At 61.0% G+C, this 19,503-nt stretch overlaps 1 protein-coding gene across 5 annotated transcripts; it reads right to left on the bottom strand.

Annotated features, from left to right (window-relative positions):
• Positions 1-938: 938 nt before the first annotated feature.
• Positions 939-19,191, bottom strand: SLC35E2B (solute carrier family 35 member E2B). Of its 5 annotated transcripts, none has more exons than XR_016509612.1 (10): positions 10,438-10,594; positions 9,976-10,337; positions 8,869-9,004; positions 8,302-8,429; positions 7,525-7,645; positions 6,254-6,307; positions 5,958-6,030; positions 4,046-4,191; positions 1,737-2,442; positions 939-1,451 (listed from the first exon to the last, which is right to left on the bottom strand). XR_016509612.1 is itself a non-coding variant. In XM_090268459.1 (10 exons), exons 3-10 carry the CDS (start codon positions 10,295-10,297, stop codon positions 2,205-2,207), a joined length of 1,218 nt encoding a protein of 405 aa, XP_090124585.1. In that variant the 5' UTR covers positions 10,298-10,337; positions 16,696-16,815; positions 19,043-19,191; the 3' UTR covers positions 939-2,204. The 5 variants fall into 5 exon arrangements, 4 of the variants coding, with proteins under 4 accessions (XP_090124585.1, XP_090124583.1, XP_090124584.1 ...); XM_090268459.1 differs by lacking the exon at positions 10,438-10,594 and adding exons at positions 16,696-16,815; positions 19,043-19,191 and having other exon boundaries at positions 939-2,442; XM_090268457.1 differs by lacking the exon at positions 10,438-10,594 and adding exons at positions 16,696-16,815; positions 19,043-19,191 and having other exon boundaries at positions 939-2,442; positions 9,976-10,403.
• Positions 19,192-19,503: the final 312 nt, after the last annotated feature.

Here is a 19,503-nt window from a genome sequence, read left to right on the forward strand (position 1 = left end):
AGTAACAGTGGATGTGGGCAGGTGACCTGCCTCGAGCTTTGTTCGAGTGTGTGTGTGTGTGTGTGTAAAGGCACGGACAGCCACAGACACAGGAGCGACCCAGGGAGAGAATGATGTGCAGCTTCAGCGCGGGGGCACGTGCGTCTGAGGCAGTTCAGGGAGAGGGACATACTATAAAAACTAGACAGCGTTAATAAAAAATGCGTCATGTCTGTAACAATCATAAAACAAACTGCCCAGCGAGGCTGTGGGCTGTGACTCCCAGCACAGGGACATCTGGAAATCCCCAGGAAGTGGGGGGCTTAAGGGTGGAGACAAGACCAACAGAAGGAATGTGAACCCCGAGCAAGGGCAGTGCCAGCCGCAGCCTGGGGCGGGAACAGTCTCAAAAGCAGCTTCGCAGGAAATGGCCTCACTTACTAATAATTTAGGAAAATCTTCATTTTGCTTCTGGTCCAAAAATTTGGAAAATCAAAACCGGCTGGAAGCCACTGGTAGGAGTGACGGTGGGGCATGTCCCAGGCCGGGGAGCTGGAAGTCGCAGACAATGCTCGGAAATGGGCAGCTGCGAGAAGGCCCGGGTAACGTCCTGCCACTGCTCTGTCCGTGTGGTGCTGGCAGAGCCGGCAGGGAGCTGTGGTCCCCGGGACGGAGGCAGGAGCCCCTGGAGGCAGCGCTTCCACTCTGGTCCCCACAGGTCAAGGCGACATCCCACCTCCCCGGTCACCTCCCCTCAAACCCCCTTAGTTCTGTAGTTTTGCTTTGGGGGAAAGGAGAGGGGGAAGGGAACAGAAACCCAGGGAAGTCACACGAGAAACATCCTCACAGGGAACATGAGCTTGTCTGTCCTCTGGCCCCCGGTCAGCTTCGGGAAAAGGTGGTTTGTTCCTTAAAAGGCCTCATTGTAATTTATCACCATGGCAAACTTTTCAAGTAGGCAGAGCTTAACGAGACGTAATTATTGCTCTTTGTTTCCAAGAGGTCTGATCTCCCAAGGAGGCATTTTCCATATTTTCCAGTTGACATGACAACAGGGAAACCAGCAAACCAGGGCCGGAGCTGCAGGGCGGGAGGCGGGTCGGAGGCGAGGGCCTCAGGTTCCCGTTGTCAGCGACCCAAGGGCGTGAAGGAGAGGTCCTCCAGGACCGGCTGGTGACTGACGGTCCCAGTCAGAAATTCCACCAGGCTGCGGGTCTCAGCCCAACTCAGGGCGCAAACACCCATGTGGTCATCTGTTTGCTCTGGGGGGGCTGCCAGGCTGAGCCAGGCGGCAGTTCAGAGTGTGGGTGCCTGACACACGCGATGCATTCCAAACCCCCCCTGTGCCTGCGTGTCCTTGTGAAGAAGCTACACTGTCATTTGAAATGCAGTGTCACGTAAACACCCCACACACCCTCCCCCGCCCCTTCAGGAGTGACCAGCTGCACGAAGACAGGCGTACCCGCAGGGACCTGCAGAGCAGGGAGAGCTCAGCGCTGCGCAGGTGGGAGTCACTGAAGGCGAGGGCCCCGGGCAGGCGGGCGTTCCCTCCCACGGGCGGCGCCAGGTGCTAGCCGCGCCAGGACGGGGAGAGGACACCTCAGGGACAAGGGCAGGAAGACGGGGCCCTGCCCCGGCCCTCAGCAGCAGGGAACCCTTGTTTCTGCGCCCCACGTGTCTCCTCCCCACACTGCCAGGCGCCCCGGCCCCTGCCCTGGCACGGAGGTCTGCCCAGATGGCTGAGGAGTGGGACGCACCTTGGGTGGTCCGATGGCTGGCATGGGGCAGATGAGTTCACTCCACCAACACCGAGCAGGGAGCGGCTCACGTTGGCACCTGGATCAGCTCTGGCTTCACAGTTGTCCCCATGGCTGTCACCCACGGAGGAATTGGGCCAGGCCTAACTGCAGTGGGAGCCGGCAGGTCTCCACCCTTCCCATGCCCAGTGTGGGGACAGTGGGAGGCAGTTTTCACATTACGTGGCAATGGCTCAGCGGCAGCTGGCTCTGGCCTCCCCGCAGGAAGCCAATGTCTGGGGTCCCCCTTCAAGGTCCCGCTGGTTTTGACGGAAGACCCCAGAAAGGGGCAGCTGGGGCTGCACATGCCGTTTCCCACCCGCTTGACCATGGGGCGGGGGGCAGGCAGCAGAGGGCAGGGGACCGCGCCATCCGGGAGGACAGGGCACGTGGTGGCCGGGGTCCCTGGCACCTGCTGAGGTTCGGAGCTCAGTGGTGCGGCCTGGGGTCCTTGGGGACGAGGGGCTCCACGCTGTCATCCGGCGTGCGGCCGGCAGCCGGGCTGAGGCTCTGCATGGAGTCTCGCTGCTGCTGCTTGGCCTTGTTGTACAGCAGGACGCCAGCCGTCACCAGCACGGTGCCCACGGCCGACAGGCTGGTGACTTTGTTGCCGAAAACGATCACGCTGAGCCAGATGGACAGGGCGTGCTTCACGGTGCTGGCGACGCTGCAAGACAGAGGGGGGGACACCTGGAGGCGGCCCCGGTCCAGGGCGGGAGGCAGCGGCGCTCCGGGGCGGGGGCGGGGGGCAGGGGCACTGGCAGCTGCTCACTAAGTCCCTTCTCTCTCGTCCAGGTGGCGGCGCTTTTTATCGGGAATAATGTCAAACCGAGAAGGGGGGCCGAGCAGCCGCCTTCCTATTTTCTAGACTTAATAACTACCACTCGGCCGTATTTGCTTCCTTTTTTGACTGAAATATTTTTAAGTAAATGACAGACATGATGGCACGTTAACCCGAATCACTTCAGCTCACCCGCCGAGGAGGGAGGCACCGTCCCACAAACACGCGCTCCCTTCCCGGCCCCCGAGCGGGGCAGCGCCGGGACACTGCTCAGTGCCAGCAGCACCCACACGCAGCGGACGCGAGTCTCCGCCCGATCACACGGGGTTACCAGCACCTGTCTGGGCGTAACGGAGTTCAAGCTTCGTTTTCTGCTTTTCTGCCTTTTCCACACTTTCCGTACAAGCACGTATGGCTTTTGTGATGTGAGTAAACCAAAAAAAGCTTCTTTAGCAAGAACTGCTCTTCTGCTTCTCGCCTTCTTCTGAACCGTCACTAACGACCACCGAAAAACCCAGTTTCAGCAACATTTGAAAATGACTCGTGGCCCCAAATGGAAAACAAGCATGTGTGACACAGACAGTGCCCCCACTCGCTTCAGGAGAATTTAGAGGCCACGCCTGTTCTCCACGGCCCTGCAGCCACGTCCTGCGCGCAGGGCCCGGGGCGCCTGTCACACAGCACAGCGCGCCTTTCCTGTACTGACGCGCCCTTCGGAGCAAATGAGCAGGAGGACGGGCGCACCCCAGCGTGGCTGCAGCGTGCACGCCCTGGGGAGCCGAGGCTGCTGCGGGGGTGGGGGGGGCTCCGTGGGGCTGGGGCTCCAGGGCGGCGCGCGTCCACCGGACCTGCTGTTGTCTTCGTGGTGGGGACTGTCTCACGTCAGCGACGGTTCGGAAGGTGGAAGGAAAGAGGCCGTGGACGCACACAGCAATGCAACGTGGCCAAAGCCGCCACCGTCACCGCTCGAATTTCTGGGCCTGCTGGGGACGCCAGCTCGTTCCTTTCTGACTGTTAGCAAAACTGTGTTTCCATTAAATGCATCCGGGTACAAAAGTGAGAAGCAGCTAACCAGGGCCTCCAGGTTCCAGAGCTGATGCTCACGCGCGGCTCCCCAAGGTCAAATGGCTTTGAGTCAGATAAAACTAGGAAGCTGGTTCTCCATCACACTCAGCACAGGTCATGTGCTCAGCAGCCCCTGTGCCCAGGGAGCCGGGCGGGGACCCAGCATCCTGGGACGGCACGAGCGCGCACCGGCAGAGCAAGACTCCAGCTGCTCCCAACAATTCTTGTTCCCAGTGGAGGTTTCCCTAAAAATCGCTTCCCCACGCTTGACGTGTGTGCTTCAAACAGCTCCGATACCCGTGCCTGGTCCTCATGACACCTGCCCACGTCACTGCCACAGCACTTGGCAGCCACAAACATCTCATTAAAATATAAGACTTCAAGCCTCCTCCACAGGTAACCGAGACGCACGCTCCAGTCTTACCTGAAAGTCACAGGGGAGATTCTCCCCATGAGGGCGTAGGCGGTGACGCTCTGCAGGTGGAACAGGACACCGTCCATCAGCAGCAGCAGCACGACGTCCTGGGAGTAACTGAAGCTCTTACCGCTCCTCCCAATCACCGGCAAGTCCTGTGTGGGGACAGACACGGTGCTCTGTGGCCATCTTCCTCAAATGATCACTCAGAAGGACTGCACCACCCATGCCCTGTCATCTGGGACAATGAGCAGACGCTGAAAACAGCCTTCTACAGTGGCAACTGAACAAGGTCAGTGGAGATTTTAACCACACACGCGTGGCCGGTAAGCACACGGCAAGATGCTCGATATCCCGGTCAGCAGGGAAACGCAACGCAGACCACAGAGAAGCACTGCCTCACGCCCATGAGGATGGGTGCCACCAGAGGAACAAGGAGACACACAGCAGACAATGCGGGCGAGGGTGTGGGGGAGCTGGGACCCCGAGTACTGCGGGTGGGGATGCAGGACAGGCGGCCGCTACAGAAAGCAGGCTCGTTGCTCCCCACAAATGAAACGTCACGCTCCCACGGAGTGCAGCAGCTCCGCTCCAGGCGCCCCACGTCCACAGCAGCCCTGCTCACAAAAGCCCAACACAGAAGCAACCCAAGTGTCCTCGGGTGGCTGGGTGGACACATGAAATGTCACCAAAATGTCACACCCACACACGCACTGGAATATTATCCATCCTTGAACAGGAAGGGAGCTCTGACACCCGCTACGACGCGGACGGACCCGCAGGACGTCACGCTGAGCGCCACGAGCCAGACACCGAAGGACCGAGCCTCCCAGGGGGTCCCGGGAGGAGTCAGGCCCTCAGGGACAGAGAGCAGCCGGTGTGCGGGGGCGGGGGGTGGGATGGGAGTGTTCAGTGGGGACAGAGCTGCAGTGTGGGAAGACGGGGAGTCCTGGAGAGGACGGTGGTGGCGGCTGCAGGACAGGGGGACATGCCTGACGGCCACCTAACAAGGGTGGCAATGACAAATTTTACATCATGGGTGACTCACCACAATACAAATAATTTTAGATCTGCATTTCTTTCGACCAACTGTTCCAATGCCAACAACATACCCCAGGGAACCATGTGCTGCTGACGGGGCAGAAAAAGGTCCCTGTCACATGCCCGTAACAGGGAAAGTGGTGGTCACAGACGGCAACGGGTCGGGGTGGAGCCACACGCAGGTGTGATGCTGGGACCGCGTCGCCCAGTCCCACTGTTGTAAAGGAGGAACGCACAGGTGCGTACACCTTGCTGTACAGGATCCGTGGGATCAAAGGCCACACAGGCACGCACCTCCAACCACGCAGACGCCCAGCAAGGGGCTGAGGGGCCGGGCGGCACACGTTCCCTCGTGTGATGCCCTCCTGCCCCACTGACTGTTCTGCAGTGGGCGTATGTTATTTTAAAATAAAAATAAGTAAGCCCAGCCCTGGCTGTGTGGCTCAGTGGGGCGGGCGTCATCCCACGAACAGAAAGGTTGCGGGTTCGATTCCCAGTCAGGGCGTGTGCCTGGGCTGCAGTTCCCATGCCCTGACGGGGTGCACGTGACAGGCAACAAATCGGGATTCCTTTCCCTCTTCCTCTCCCCCTTCCCCTTTCTCTAAAATAAACAAACAGCTAAATAAAACATTTTAGAAAGTAAATAAACAAATAAGCCTAAAAACCCTCACGTGAGTTTCAGGAAACTCCCACAGCTGCAGACTGGCCTCCGTGGGTGCGGACCCGCCTCAGAGACCCACGCCGGGCCTGGCCTCCACCCCGTCCCTGCTCCGCGGGGGCACGTCACGGACACTGAGGGCCCCCCCACTCCCCGCATCTGGGACACTGACTCTCTCTGCTCTCAGGCGCGAGGACAAAGGCTGCGTCCGCCCAGGCTCACCATGAAGAATATCCAGGCGGGCGCCAGCATGGCCACGGCCGCGGCACTCGTGTAGAACTGCAGCTCGGTGGCCCTGTGGGGACATAGTGGGTGCCTGAGCCTGCGCCCCGCGCGGCGACCCCCACACCCTCCGGACTAGTCTCGTTTGCCGCCAGATGACGGCGAGAGCCTTTGCCTGCCGAGCCGACCCGCACGGCCAACGGGGCCTTTCTCCCAAGTTCCACCACGGCACCATCGGAGGCCGCCTGAGCAGAAGTGGAACAGGCGTCCGCGGCCCAGGACGCTGTGATACTTACGAGAACCTGTACTTGTCCCCGCTGAGGAGCTTTTTTGAAAAAACATTCTGCAAACTGGAATAAAGAAGAGAAGAGGCCACCTGTCAGTACCGGAGTTGGCATGAAACTGGAAATGGACAAGGTGTCTGCCTCCCTCCTCCATGTGGGTGCTTCCTGGGCACCACTGCACCCTGGTGAGCACCAAGCTTCCCCCCTTGTACAGTGGGTAAACCGAGGCACTCAGGCTGCGCGATGTGCCTGGGGCTACCCAGCTCTGAGGTGTCAGAGGACCCCAAAGTCCTGGCTTGCAGTGCAGCACAAAACCCCACTGTGAACCCAGAGTGCCCTGCCTCAGTAGCCACCGCGGGCTGGGCGCCCTGTATGTGGGAGCCAGTGACCGAAACAGGCCTGGACGCCCATGAAAGGCCCAGGGGCAGAGCAAGGACAAACCCCGAGCGGGACAGACAACGTGGGACACACACACACACGGCCAGAGAGCAAGCTGGCCAGTGTCCTTGACCCCGGGAACCCAAGGGGCCGTGCGTGGACTCGAGATCAGCAGGGTGCTCTGCTCTGTCCCAATGTGGGGACCTAAGCAGGGACAACGCCCGACAGAAACTCGCCGACGGACCCGGACACCGGACGGTCATTCCGGAGACACTGACAGCGCAGATGAGGGGCCTTCCCAAGCCGCCCAGGAGCCGGCGCCGCAGGGCAGCAGACCCTGGAGGAGGCCCGTCGACTTCAGCAAAAGGCCCTGTGTGTCTCGGTGGCGGAAGGTGGGCGTGGGGCGGATAGCTCGGGCTGCGAGGCTCCCAGCAGGCCCCGAGCTCACGCACATGGTGCTTGACGGAGGCAGGATGTGGCTGGGCTGTGCTTTTAGGGGCCACAGAGGCAGAGGGTGACGCAGAGGCGGAGCGTTAGAACTGGAATTAAAGATGTTTTATTTCTTCGTAGCTGAATTTCTCAGAACCTCAAGCTGAGCCGTCTGACTGGTGGCGACCATAGCGCTGAGCTCGGTGGTGTGAGCGGGGGCTTTGCGGACACGGCTGCGTCCACGCAGGACCTGGCCGCGAGCTCGCGCCTCGTTCCACCCGGCTCGAGCGGATGCCCCGCCAGCTTTCCCGCATTGGTTGGTCAGCCGCAGCCCCACGTGAGCATTCTAAGTACCAGGCCACGCCACATCCAGGCGGAGCTGTTTTTTGAGAATAAGTTACCTCACTGGGTACCTACTGCTCTGCTCTCTTGGAAAAGGCAGCAGTGGACAGGATCCTGAGTGGCCCAGGACTCACCAGTCCATGACGTTGGTGGACAGCGCCGCCGAGAAGCCCAGGACGTTGAAGCTCACCTCGGCGGCCGTGCACAGCGCCAGGCCCCCCACGACGGGGACGAGCGAGAGGGTCACCAGCAGCCCTGTAAGGCCGGGGCAGAGGCCTGGCCGTTACCGGGCTGCCCAGCGTGGTGAGGCTCCTGCCTCGGGGCCTCACCGCTCCCTCCCTCCCTGGGGAGCAGCAGACATTCGCCTTGATTCGGAGCCATCGCGTGTCTGTCTCTGTGCTGGAAGGAAGCAGGAGTGGGCCCCCCCACCCCCTCGATGAGCTCTGCTGGGCCGGGGGTGTGTGTGCACTGGGCTCCACAAGCTCTCACTGGCCGACGTGGGCAGGGATGAGTCGGGCTCCTGGGGATTCTGTTAAAAAGTGAAAACGTGGGGGGCGGGGGTGCAATGCAGTGTCTGTTGCAGAGCAGCCTCCGCAAGTCCCCACGCGGAGTTTATTCCCATGTCGTCCTGACGTGAACTGTGAAAATGTCACGCAGCACGAGGTCACACTCCTGGGAAGGTGTGCCAGCACCGTGGGCACCTCTGCTTTGATCTCAGAAGCAGCATCTAGTTTATTCTGAAAGTCAGTGCGGATGAGGGTCTAAGCCTTTCAGGTTCAGCCAAAAGGAACAGATGCCCCACGTCAACCTCATGGGACCACGGTCACATCCTCACGCAGGGCGGCACTGCCCCGTCTGCTGGGGGGGGGGGCAGCAGGAGGTGGCAGTGGGGGACCCAGAGGACCACTCACCCGTGTACTCCCCCAGGATCATCCGCGACAGGATCACAGTGAAGATGGGAGCAGAGCTCTTCACCGTCTCGGCAAACGACACCGCCACGTTCTTCAGGCTGACCAGACCCAAGACCACTGTCGCAAACCTGACAACGAGCCAAAAGTACCGTCAGGACAGGCCCGTCCCCGTGCAGCTCCCCAGCCCAGGCGGGCTGCCCAGCTGACCGCCCGCGTCTGTGCTGCGCTGCGTCCGGCCCTTTGTTCAGCAAACGGCCCTCCCAGGTACTGGGGGTCCGAGGTGACCATGTGGCCAGAGTGTCAGCCCCCAAAGAAGGAGTAGGACCCAACCCACTAATTGTTAAATCAGCTTCGTGGCTGCTCCAGAAAAACGCTGACAAACGCACGTGACGTTCAGGCCCACAAGACTGGGCGCGTCTGTTGCCCTACAACGTAGATGCTCGAGTTTGCACTGAAAACTCACCCAGGACCCCTACGCGGCGTCGGCCACCAGCCACACTCTCGGGCTGGCACCTTACACGACGTGTAGGGAGAGCTCAGACCCGCCGCCCGGCTCAGGCCCCTCACCTCATGAGGCCCACGAACAGCATGGTCATGACGAAATTGGGCGGGTAGGAGAGCCGGGCCTTGTGCTGGTGCAGGCAGCAGGGCACGAACATCTTCAAGCACCCGATGCACGTGGTGGACAACATCTGCACAGCACCTGGGGCAGCGGGCGGCAGAGCGGGACGCTCGCTCAGGCCTCACCGCGCAGCCCGCCCAGCGTCCCCGCAGCCCGCCCAGAGTTCCTGCAGCCCGCCCAGCGTCCCCGCAGCCCGCCCAGCGTCCCCGCAGCCCGCCCAGCGTCCCCGAAGCCCGCCCAGCGTCCCCGCAGCCCGCTCAGCGTCCCCGCAGCCCGCCCAGAGTCCCCGCAGCCGGCCCAGCGTCCCCGCAGCCGGCCCAGCGTCCCCGCAGCCCGCCCAGAGTCCCTGCAGCCCGCCCAGAGTTCCTGCAGCCCGCCCAGCGTCCCCACAGACCACCCAGCGTCCCCGCAGTCGGCCCAGCATCCCCGCAGCCGGCCCAGAGTCCCTGCAGCCCGCCCAGCGTCCCCACAGCCCGCCCAGCGTCCCCGCAGCCCCCCCAGCGTCCCCGCAGCCCGCCCAGCGTCCCCGCAGCCGGCCCAGCGTCCCCGCAGCCGGCCCAGCGTCCCCGCAGCCCGCCCAGCGTCCCCGCAGCCCGCCCAGCGTCCCCGCAGCCGGCCCAGAGTCCCCGCAGCCGGCCCAGAGTCCCCGCAGCCCGCCCAGAGTCCCCACAGACCACCCAGCATCCCTGCAGCCCGCCCAGCGTCCCCGCAGCCCGCCCAGCGTCCCCGCAGCCCGCCCAGCGTCCCCGCAGCCGGCCCAGCGTCCCCGCAGCCGGCCCAGAGTCCCCACAGACCACCCAGCGTCCCCGCAGCCGGCCCAGTGTCCCCGCAGCCAGCCCAGCGTCCCCGCAGCCCGCCCAGAGTCCCCACAGACCACCCAGCGTCCCCGCAGTCGGCCCAGTGTCCCCGCAGCTGGCCCAGCGTCCCCGCAGCCGGCCCAGCGTCCCCGCAGCCCGCCCAGCGTCCCCGCAGCCGGCCCAGCCTCCCCGCAGCCCGCCCAGCGTCCCCGCAGCCGGCCTCATCCGCCCAGCGGGTCAGTGCCACCAGCTCACCCAGCATGCTGGGCTCGCCCTCCAGCAGGGACAGGATGTACTTGTTGAGGAAGAGGGTGCAGAAACTGAGGAAGAACCAGAGCGTGAGGTAGAGCAGAGCCCGTGAGCCCCACACGCCCAGGTCCGACTCGATGACAGTGGTCTCCGTGATGGTGACGGCAAGGACACCCTCCTCGGGGGCGCTGTTGCTCTTGGCGAAAATGACCCTCTCACTGCGGTGGCCGAACAGAGAGCCCCAGCCGAGGGGCGGCTTTCCGCGGGGTGCCTCCCCCGGGCCCGGGGCCGGCGCTGCCGCAGTTGGGGGCTTTGCGGACGCTGACATGATGTCCCAGCGGGCACGTCTGGGTCTCGGCCACGATGACCTCAGGCGGGAGGACGGACACCGCACCCTGTCGTCGGCATGCCACCGGCGAGGAGCAGGAGCGCGGCTAACATGGAAAGGAAAGTGGACACGTGACTCACATGCCATTTAACGTCCCTGAAACGTCCCATCACAGATGTAAAATGACTTTGGAGCATTCGCCTTGAGATCCAGGCGCCAGCCACTGCCCTGGGAAGGCAGCAGGGACACCAGACCCTCCTCCATGTTGGCAAAACTGGAACCTCCAGCCCCGACCCCAGGCCGTGCTGCTCAGGCAACGTCCAGAGGCCCCGCCTCCCCTCCCGTGACCCCAGGCCCCCAGGCCCTAGAGACGCCCCCCCAGCAGGCTGAGTGCTATGTTCCCGGCCCCCACAGCACCAGGTCACTCTCTTAAGGGACCCTGTCATGGCACTTGTCACCGTGTCCTATGGCTGCCGCTGACTTCCAAACCGAACCTGGTGGCAGGGCGCAGACACCAGGCACAGACAAGACACCGAAGCTGGGGATGGGCGGTGTGGCCTGAGCATCGGGGTACTGAGCTCTGTGGCCAAGCGGGGAGCCATGGCGCAGCCCCCACACACCCCCGTGCTACCAACGTCACCAGCTGGCCCCAGGTGAGGACAGCCACTCCAGATCAAAACGGTCACAATGTGGCCATCAGGGGTCACTGTGAGTGACAGGGAACAGGAAAGGTGAGGAAATCAAGTGCTTGGCCCAGGCGACCTCAGCGACACCTGCCGGCGGGGGCTGGGGCACCTCAGATGCTGGAGGAGGGGCCCAAGCGCCACACCATTTAGAAACAAAAGGATCATAAGTCCTGAAAAAGAGGGAACCAGAGCCTGCAGCCATGTCCCCTCGGGGTCACAGGATGGGACGCGGCGAGGACACAGTACACAGCTACACAGCGCGTGGCACACGTGCATAGGACAGATGCCGGCCTTCCAGCCCCAGCCTTTACACAACACTCGACCCTCCACAAACAACCCCCCAGCCTGGGGACGAGCCTCTGTGACGACCGAGGGGCGGGCCAGGCAGGGACGGGCGGACGGCCGAGGTGACAGCTCCTCCTGGGTGGCCGAGGGGACAGGAGCCCCGAAGTCAGCACGGTTTCTGTTTTGCGACCATGTGCCTCCAGGGTCACAGTGAGGGCTCAGAACATCTTAAGAAATGGAAGTGGACATGGGTTGCCTTGCTCCATCCTGACAAGACACTGAAGTGCAGCCAGGCCTCCGGTGGCCCGCTGGTCACCTCCTTCAGCAGAGACCAGCCAGGTCAGGGCCAGAGGAGAGGAGGGGCCCTGCAACAGGGTGGCCTCTTCCGACCCTCGGGGTCTGAAGCCAAGAGGAGGCTCTGAGCCGCCCCTGCAGACCCCTGGGCTCTGATGACGCAGCTGGCCAGGCTGTGGCCCTCTAGGCAGGAGGCCAGAAGAATCTTCTCTGGGGAATGAATCAGGCAAAGGACAGAGAACAAAGCTGAGCAGCCTCGGGCTTCCAGTCAGCCAGTGCCCGCGGGCGGGCGAGGAGCAGAGGCAGGAATCCAGACCGGGAGGCAAGCGGGGAGGAGTCTGCAGAAGGAGCCTGGGAGCCAATCATGGGGAAGCAGGGGCCATCCGCTCCCCAGGGGCCTGGGACCTCACCCTGAGGCAGGTGGGCAGAAGAGACTGGGACAGCTTTGGGCCTCACCCCACAGGTGACGCTCAAAGGACAAGGCTCAAAGATCACAGATCACCAGGGACGGGGCAAAGCTTCAGGACGCAGGCTGGGACAGCTGGGCGGATGAGTCACAGAACCTTCGGGGGCGAAAGGGGCAGGTGCGGCATCTATGGCTGAAACGCACCTGCTGAGGTGAGCCAGGGACGTAGCATAGCTTTACCCTCGAGACACTGGCAGATGCCCCCAACCAAGAATCATAGCGGAAATCCCCAGAAACGAGACAGAGGTGTCACCTTCTCCTTGAGCTGACGTCACCAGGAGGAAAGGTCAGAAGAATCCAAGAATCTGCTGTTTGCTCAGGTCCAGACTGGAGGGGGCCATGGAGACGGGACAGGACCGGAGACCGGCACCAGAAACCGAACAGGGAACCAGCAGATCAGCCCACAGCATTTCCTCCCTGATTTCCCGGCCCAGGTTATGGTGAGGTTACATTCGGGGACGCTGGGAAGAAGCTACATAGGTCAACATTTGACAACACTTCTCAAAAAAAGAGTACGAAAAGTTTTAAATTAAAAAACAAAACAAAATTCAATCGATGGGTTAAATGGAAAAAACAGAGCTGAATAAAGAGTGTTTGCATTTGAAGAACTATCTGAGGGGCTTATCTGGAACACAGCGTAGACGAGGGAATTACAATATTAAATGGGCAAAACCAAAGTGCGGAGCAATCACAAGAATCACAGTTCCAGAAGGGAACGACGGGAAGCCGGACTGTTGACAGAAAAGAAGGCAGAACACCGAGAACTGATGGCAGTGAGACTCTGGAACCGCAGCGCGTCCGAAGTACAGCAAACAGAAAGAAAGCCACGTGGAGACGCGTTACGACGAGACCACAGAACCCCAAAGGGATTGTGCCGCGTCTCAGCGGAACGGACGTGTCACCCCCCTCCCCCCATCAGCAACGTCAGGCACACTGAGCAAAGGTCAGCGCCAGACGGGTGGGACGGGTCCGTGAAGGGGCGGCCGGTGCCCAGATGTGGCTTTTTCAACAGGGATGACGTCTGGAACCCATCAGCATTCCAGACACTCGAACGAAAACAGTTAAGTCAGTAAAACCTCTGGGAACAAAAATGTCTAAAACACAATATATGACCCCAAACCAAAACATGTCGCAAACCACAAACCCAACGCACGACAGCGCCACTGAAGGCAGAAGAGAAAGAACCGACCCAAGGAACTTCCGGGCACAGCACTTAAGGGCTCACGCGCTCTGGGTGAAGACAGGAAGATCTCCAGACACACACTGAGTGCTGAGCGAGAGGCCCCTTTCGCTGCGCCACGGGTTCGCAATTCCCGACTGAGCAAACAAGTAGACCTTGCGCAGAGCACCAGAGTGAGACCCTCTGAGCGCTCTGGGGGAGGACCGTGTGGGGACAGAAAGGACGGACCCCGGGTTGTTGGCCTGAATGGAGTTATCAGAACTCAGGGGTCTTGATAGAAGGATGGAAAGCAGGGTGGACGGATGGACAGAGGGGTGGGAGGGTGACTGGATGGATGGATGGACAGACAGACGGACGGACGGACAGATGGATGGATGGACGGACGGACGGGACAGAGGTATAATCTAGGTATCTAGATGTATCTATCTATCTATCCATCTGTCTACACACACACGTGGGCACCTGTGCACGGTACACCTATTTCTGTACCTGTGTCACAGCTCTGCCTACTAGGAGGGCCCCGAGGCGATGACCCTCCAGCAGCAGGGAACACGCGCATGCCCTGACCTTGGCTCCTCAATGTCATTCCCCACAGAAGCGATCTGGCCTCCTCGGAGAAGCGACTGACTCTGGTGCCGGGGAGTCAGGGGCCCAGAAGCAAGTGCTCCAAGGATGACGGGGACACGTCAAAAGAACACAGGAGCAGGTGTGGGGGAGCGTCCTCTTGCACAGCCCAGGGGCGGCGTGAAACACGTGGGCAGTGACGTGGAGAACGAGAGCCCATGACGGAAACAAGGACGGCCCACCCACAGCCGCAGCGACAGGCCCGTGGGGAGGAAGGGCACGCCCCCCCACGGTACAGAGTGGCCCATGCCAAGCCGACAGCGTCCGAACACCACAGTGACCCCCCTATACCGCACGTGCGAAACCACCAGGTAGAAGCTGAGAAATCACAGGACGTTTAGTCTCAAAGGCCACCTCTCCCAGGCACATGGATCCCAAAGTGGGGGCTGCAGAGGCGCGATGGGGAGAGAGCAGGGTCGCTTCCCCTGCGGCAACCCCCACCCCCAGGACCCCAACTGGGCCTCTTCCGCGGGGCTGGAGGGCACAGAGCGACAGAGAGGTGCGGAGACAGACAGCGGACAGACGGACAGACGAGAGAACAAGAATGCGGGCCCAGAGGCAGCGTCCCAGCAGGGCTCCGCGCCACACAGTGGGTTACTGAGGAGGGAAGGCCTGGCCATGCTCTGGCGCGAGCGAAGTTGTTACCCACGCCAGGAAAAGACACTGGGTCCTCTCTCATGATTCTTGACCAGGGATGAAAACCGGTGACCCCTGCAGAGCACTGACTGCCAACGCGCCGCTTTGCCAGCGAACTCACTGGGAAAGGCGCCGCGGCCACGTGGGAGACACGGGAGGGGAAGGGTGGCCGCAGCGCTCTGCCTAAGCGCAAATGTGTGTAACTGTGTGATGCGGGCAAGTGTGAGAGGTCGCCCTTCTGGTCCTGGGCTAAGAAAGGGGCATCTTCGTTCAAACCCAAAAAGCGTCACCCGTACAAGAAAACACACACACAACAGGCCACATTCACTAAATTAAGACCTTCTGTTTCACCAAAATATATTACAAAGTCAAATGACAAGGGACAACCTGGGAGAAGAGAGGTGTCATGTGACCAAAGATTAATATCCAGAATACACATAAACAAGTCCTACAGCTCTGTACGAAATACGGGCAAAAACACCTGTCACAGAAGGATTCCCCATCGGCCAATAAGCACAACAAAAGGTGTGTGGCCTCGGCCAGGGGCTCAGGTGCTGGAGTGTCGTCCTATCACCAAGGGTTGCAGGTTCGATCCCCGGTCAGGGTGCACGAGAGGCAAGGAACTGGTGTCTTCTTTTTTTTCTCTCTCTCTCTTTCCTTTCCTCTCTCTCTAACATCAATAAATATATCCTCAGGTGAGGATAAAAAAGGAAAGGAAGGAAGGAAGGGTGTGTACCCCTGGCTGGGTAGCACAGCTGGTCAGAGTGTCATCTTGTTACCCCAAGATTGCGGGTTTGATCCTCAGTCAGGGTGGACACAAGAATCAGCCAATGAATGCGTGAAGTAGTGGAACAACAAATTGATATTTCTCTCTTTAAAATCAATCAATAAAAACTAAAATAAAGGGTATGTATTAACTATCTACTGCTGTGCCAACGTACTTGGCAGCTTAAAACAAAAACCATTTATGATCTCAATTTCTGTGGGTCAGGAATTGGGGAGCAGCTCTTCTGGGGGTGCGTGGCTCAGGGTCACCAGGGTCGCAGGGGCTGGGGTCTCATCTGAAGCCTGGAGGAGGGCTGGACGATCAGTTGCTAAGCCCGCTCGCATGGTTGCTGGTATTATTACTCTGCCTGTTGGCAGCTGGCGGAAGGCCTCTCCCATCCCTTGCCTGACGGAGCCTCTCTGCGGGGCCTCACACAACCTGGCATCAGGGACACCCAAGGAGGAAGCCGGGTCTTTGTAACCTCCTCTCAGAAATGGCCTCCCACGTGTTTGCTGCATGGCATGCAGTAGAAGCCAGTCCTGGGGTCCAGCCCACCCTCAGGCAGAGGGGATCACAGAGGGTGCGAACACCAGGAGGTGGGGTCCTGGCGTCAGGCACTTGACCTCGTGAGTGATCAGGGAAATGGGAAGTGCCCACACGAAATGACCCTTTCCGCCCCCACGGTGGCAAAAATGAAGTCTGACAAGACAAGAGCAGCTGGACAGATCCGGATCGAGAGGAGCTCCCACAGTGGGCGTGTGGATGGGGACCAGCGCTTTGGGGACAATTTAACATTATCTTGAAAATATGAAAACGAACCAGAGTAAACCTCATTCCAATGGCCCTAAAAGCGGAGCACAGGCACCAGCCCTCCCAGCACAGGAGGCTTTTCTCCTCACCCAGCAACAACCCAGCCAATGAGAGGCCACCACGACCCCAAACTCTCACTCTCCTCCAATGAAATGTCCTCCCAACAGCCCCCTTCCCTCTGTGAAGAGCACCGCACTCCATCGTCCCAGACTGACCCGCGGGTCCCCAGCGTGCATGTCCTGAATTACGGCTCCCCTGCTCCTCCCAAATAGTCATTCTGCTGGTAGAACAACTGGCTCTTTCATAGTCAAGGTCGGCAAAAGGCAAACATCTGCCTAGGAAGCCCTGCACAGGTGCATGGCAGACGCACGCTGGACTGCGGCGACCTGCTGCCACCACGCCGGGGGTCCGGGCTGTCTGCCCAGGAGGCCGAGAACAGGAACGGCAGAGTGCTCACACAGTGTGACACTGTGAGTGTACAGGGACACAGAGAGAGCTGGGGACACACGCTTCTCAACGCGGCTGCGGGCTGGCCAAGAGCAATCACTGCTGACGGCACTGGTCATCAGCCTGCAGCTTCAGTCCAGGGCAGAACTGAGCAGTGGGAGCTCCGGGCTGCGGGTGGTCCTTCGCCCAGAGCGTCTTACTCACCGAGGTCCTGGCCGGAATCACAGCTGCCTTCCCTGCGCCAGCTCATGGGGCCCGTGGCCCGCGGCCCGTTCTTTCATAGCCCATGTGATTCGATTCTTTCAATGAGAAACAACTCCTGTCCTGCAAAAGACCCAAGGTCAGCAACAGCCCTGCCTTGACAAAGGAAAACTGACGTGAAGACCCAACAGCTGCCTTCACCCGAGTCCATCGGGCAATGGGGCGCGGAGGGGGCGGCCCCCGCCCCCCGACATAAAGGTCTGAATTTCCCCCCTCCCAGGTGATGGCACAAGCAACAAGAACTAAGCCAACCAATGGTAAGTTTCTCCGCCCAGCAAGGGGCAGGTGGCTAATAAGTGGCCTGGGCTGGGCCAAGGGCTTGCCCTTAAGCTGTCTCCTGCCTGGACCCACCCTAGAAGAACACGCACTTGCAGGACTGAGAGGACGCGGGGACCACCGGAGCGCAGCGCTGCCAGAAGCACTCCCGTGACTTCATTACACTTAAGTGCTTCGTGGCACCACACGGCCCCCGCGGGCTCAAGCCTCCGCCAAGCCCGCAGGCGGGGCTCACGCCCAGCTGGGCCGGGGCCCGGGCTGTACCGCAAAGGCAGAGCCGCAGCACCATCCTGACTCACTGACCCCAGAAGGAAAGTTCAGCTGGCGCCAGCTCAGCGAAAATAAAGCAGCCAACTTTCCCCGTCCAACTGTGCAAACCCCTAAGTTCCAGGGCCCTGCGGCCCAAAGTTAAGAATCCCTGTTCTAGAACAAACAACTCCAGATGTCCTGGAAGGGCCAGGGGAGAAATCGAGGTCGGTTCAAATATTTTAGACACAGTGTACTGAAAGTCTAGACTCCTTATCCTGTAATTGAGCAAGGCCACCTCCGGGAATTTATCCCGAAGAAACAGCGCAGCAAGCCCCGCGCTTGTACATATAAGGATATTCACACGGCTTTGTTTTCAAGGCCGAGAAAGTGGGCGCCGCCCCAGCGTCCAGTAAGGAAGTCATAATCAACTCAGGCAGTCGCTGTGACACATTGTAGCCCTGCAAGTTTTAACAAAAATACATCTGTCATAGATCAAGAGCAGAGTTACAAGGGCTTTGTACAATATGCTCTGACTTAAAAAGTACAAATGGTTCAGAACATGCACAAATCACCAACTATATATGGTCAGCTCGGGGAGGAGGAATCAATCTTAAAATTTTTTTTTTTTTGGCGTCTCTCCATGTTCTAATATCTATATCGAAAATGGATTTCTTACAAGTAAAAATTTTCTATTCCCTCTTAATGCCCCTTTTCCTGCCGTCTGACACGGTTTCATTCTGCTTTGATGTTCCTCGCAAGTTGCAAGCTTAAGTATTTTTAGTGACGTGCAGGACCCCCATTAAGAAAAGAAAAAACCCACACACACTTACGAGGCCGGGGAACAATGCCTCTGCCTCTCAGAAGGAGGATTTTGTTTTCTAGAGTGCAGTAAGCAGTGTGTCCGGAGCCTCCAGAGAACCGGCAGAGGGGGGTCACCCGGACACCCACAAAGCCCACACCCAGTTAAAGAACAGCCACTGAGGACTGGGCCGCCCTGGAGTGACCCCGCCGACTTAGGGACCACAGTCGCCACGATCAGCCCTGGCAGGCTGCCGGCCATCAGTAGCTTTCGGCTTTCTAAAACCCTGGGCGGGAAAAGCAGCGGACGCAACGAATTCGTGGGCGATCGTCCCCTTGAGCTCGGGAGTGGAGGAAGCGGCTGCCCCTGCCCCAGGCCATACCCGCGCCGGGACGCCTCGGGGCCGGGGTTTAAACCGCCATGACCTCCTGAGGCTGTGCCGCGCCCGCCCCTCGGGGCCCCTAGTGCCGCCCCGCCCCCGCCGCGGCCCTGTCCGGCCCCACCTGTCCCCCGCGGGCCTGGGCGGCGGGAATCGAGGGGAGGCTGACACCGCCCAACTGCAAGGCGCGCCCTGCGCATCCGGAGCTGAGGCCTCGCGTCCAGCGGACGAGCGCCCCAGGGCCGGGCCGTGGGCTGGGGTGCGGCCTGCGAAGCGGGAGGGCTCGAGGTGGGACGGCTGCTCTCCGAGGTGAAGGTTCTTGAAAAAGGGCGGAACGGGGCGTGATGGAAAACCAAGGACAGCCCTGCTCGGCCGCAGGGTTAGGGCCTCTCGGCGAGGGAGCAGCCCGGGGACGGGAGGGCCGCGGGGAGGGCCTGAGCCCTGGGGCGGGCCGCCTGGGGCGCGGGGCAAGGCCGGGGTCCGCACGGGCCAGCGCGCTGGATTTGGTCCCCAGAGCCACGGGCGCACCAGAGGCCACCGTTGTCATTTGTTTTACTCGGCGTTTTCCGCTTCGATTGGCCACCCACCCAGACCGGGCGCATCACGGGATCGGTCCCCGACGAGGGCCCGGCAGCTACTGCGCCGAGACGCCTTCTAGGGCCCCGGGAGGCCTCCCCGCGGCCTCGCTGGCGCCATCAACCCGGAAAGCGCGCCAGGGCCCCGCCCCCCAGCGGGATGACGTCCCCGCCCCGAGCGCGCAGAAAAGGGGAGGCTCGGCTGTGGCATCCCGGGACCCAGCCACCCACCGGCCGGAGGGGCCGCGAATGACAGCCAGTGGGGGGGCTCTCCGTGCGCATCGGGGGCACCGGGCCTTGGCCTGCGGGTGTCGATGGCGGCCCGGCTGCTCGCTTTCGCGCACGAGGAGCCCACCGGGGCCCTCGGACTCTGGCCGGGCTGGGAGGCGGGCCGTGGGCGTGGCTCGCGGGGCTCTCGTCACGCGGCTGGCGCGGCGCCTGCCTGGCCGGGTCGCCTAGACCCCATGTCGGGC

The sequence above is a fragment of the Furipterus horrens genome, unplaced genomic scaffold, assembly GCF_987537825.1.
Source record: "Furipterus horrens unplaced genomic scaffold, mFurHor1.1.pri manual_scaffold_3, whole genome shotgun sequence".
Taxonomy (NCBI): domain Eukaryota; kingdom Metazoa; phylum Chordata; class Mammalia; order Chiroptera; family Furipteridae; genus Furipterus; species Furipterus horrens.

Coding starts and splice junctions, on each gene's coding strand:
- SLC35E2B (XM_090268456.1), bottom strand. Junction 8,430..8,868: donor CTGTTCGTGGGCCTCATGAG/GTGAGGGGCCTG, acceptor GCTCGTTGTCAG/GTTTGCGACAGTGGTCTTGG. Junction 2,443..4,045: donor ATCTCCCCTGTGACTTTCAG/GTAAGACTGGAG, acceptor TCTGTCTTGCAG/CGTCGCCAGCACCGTGAAGC.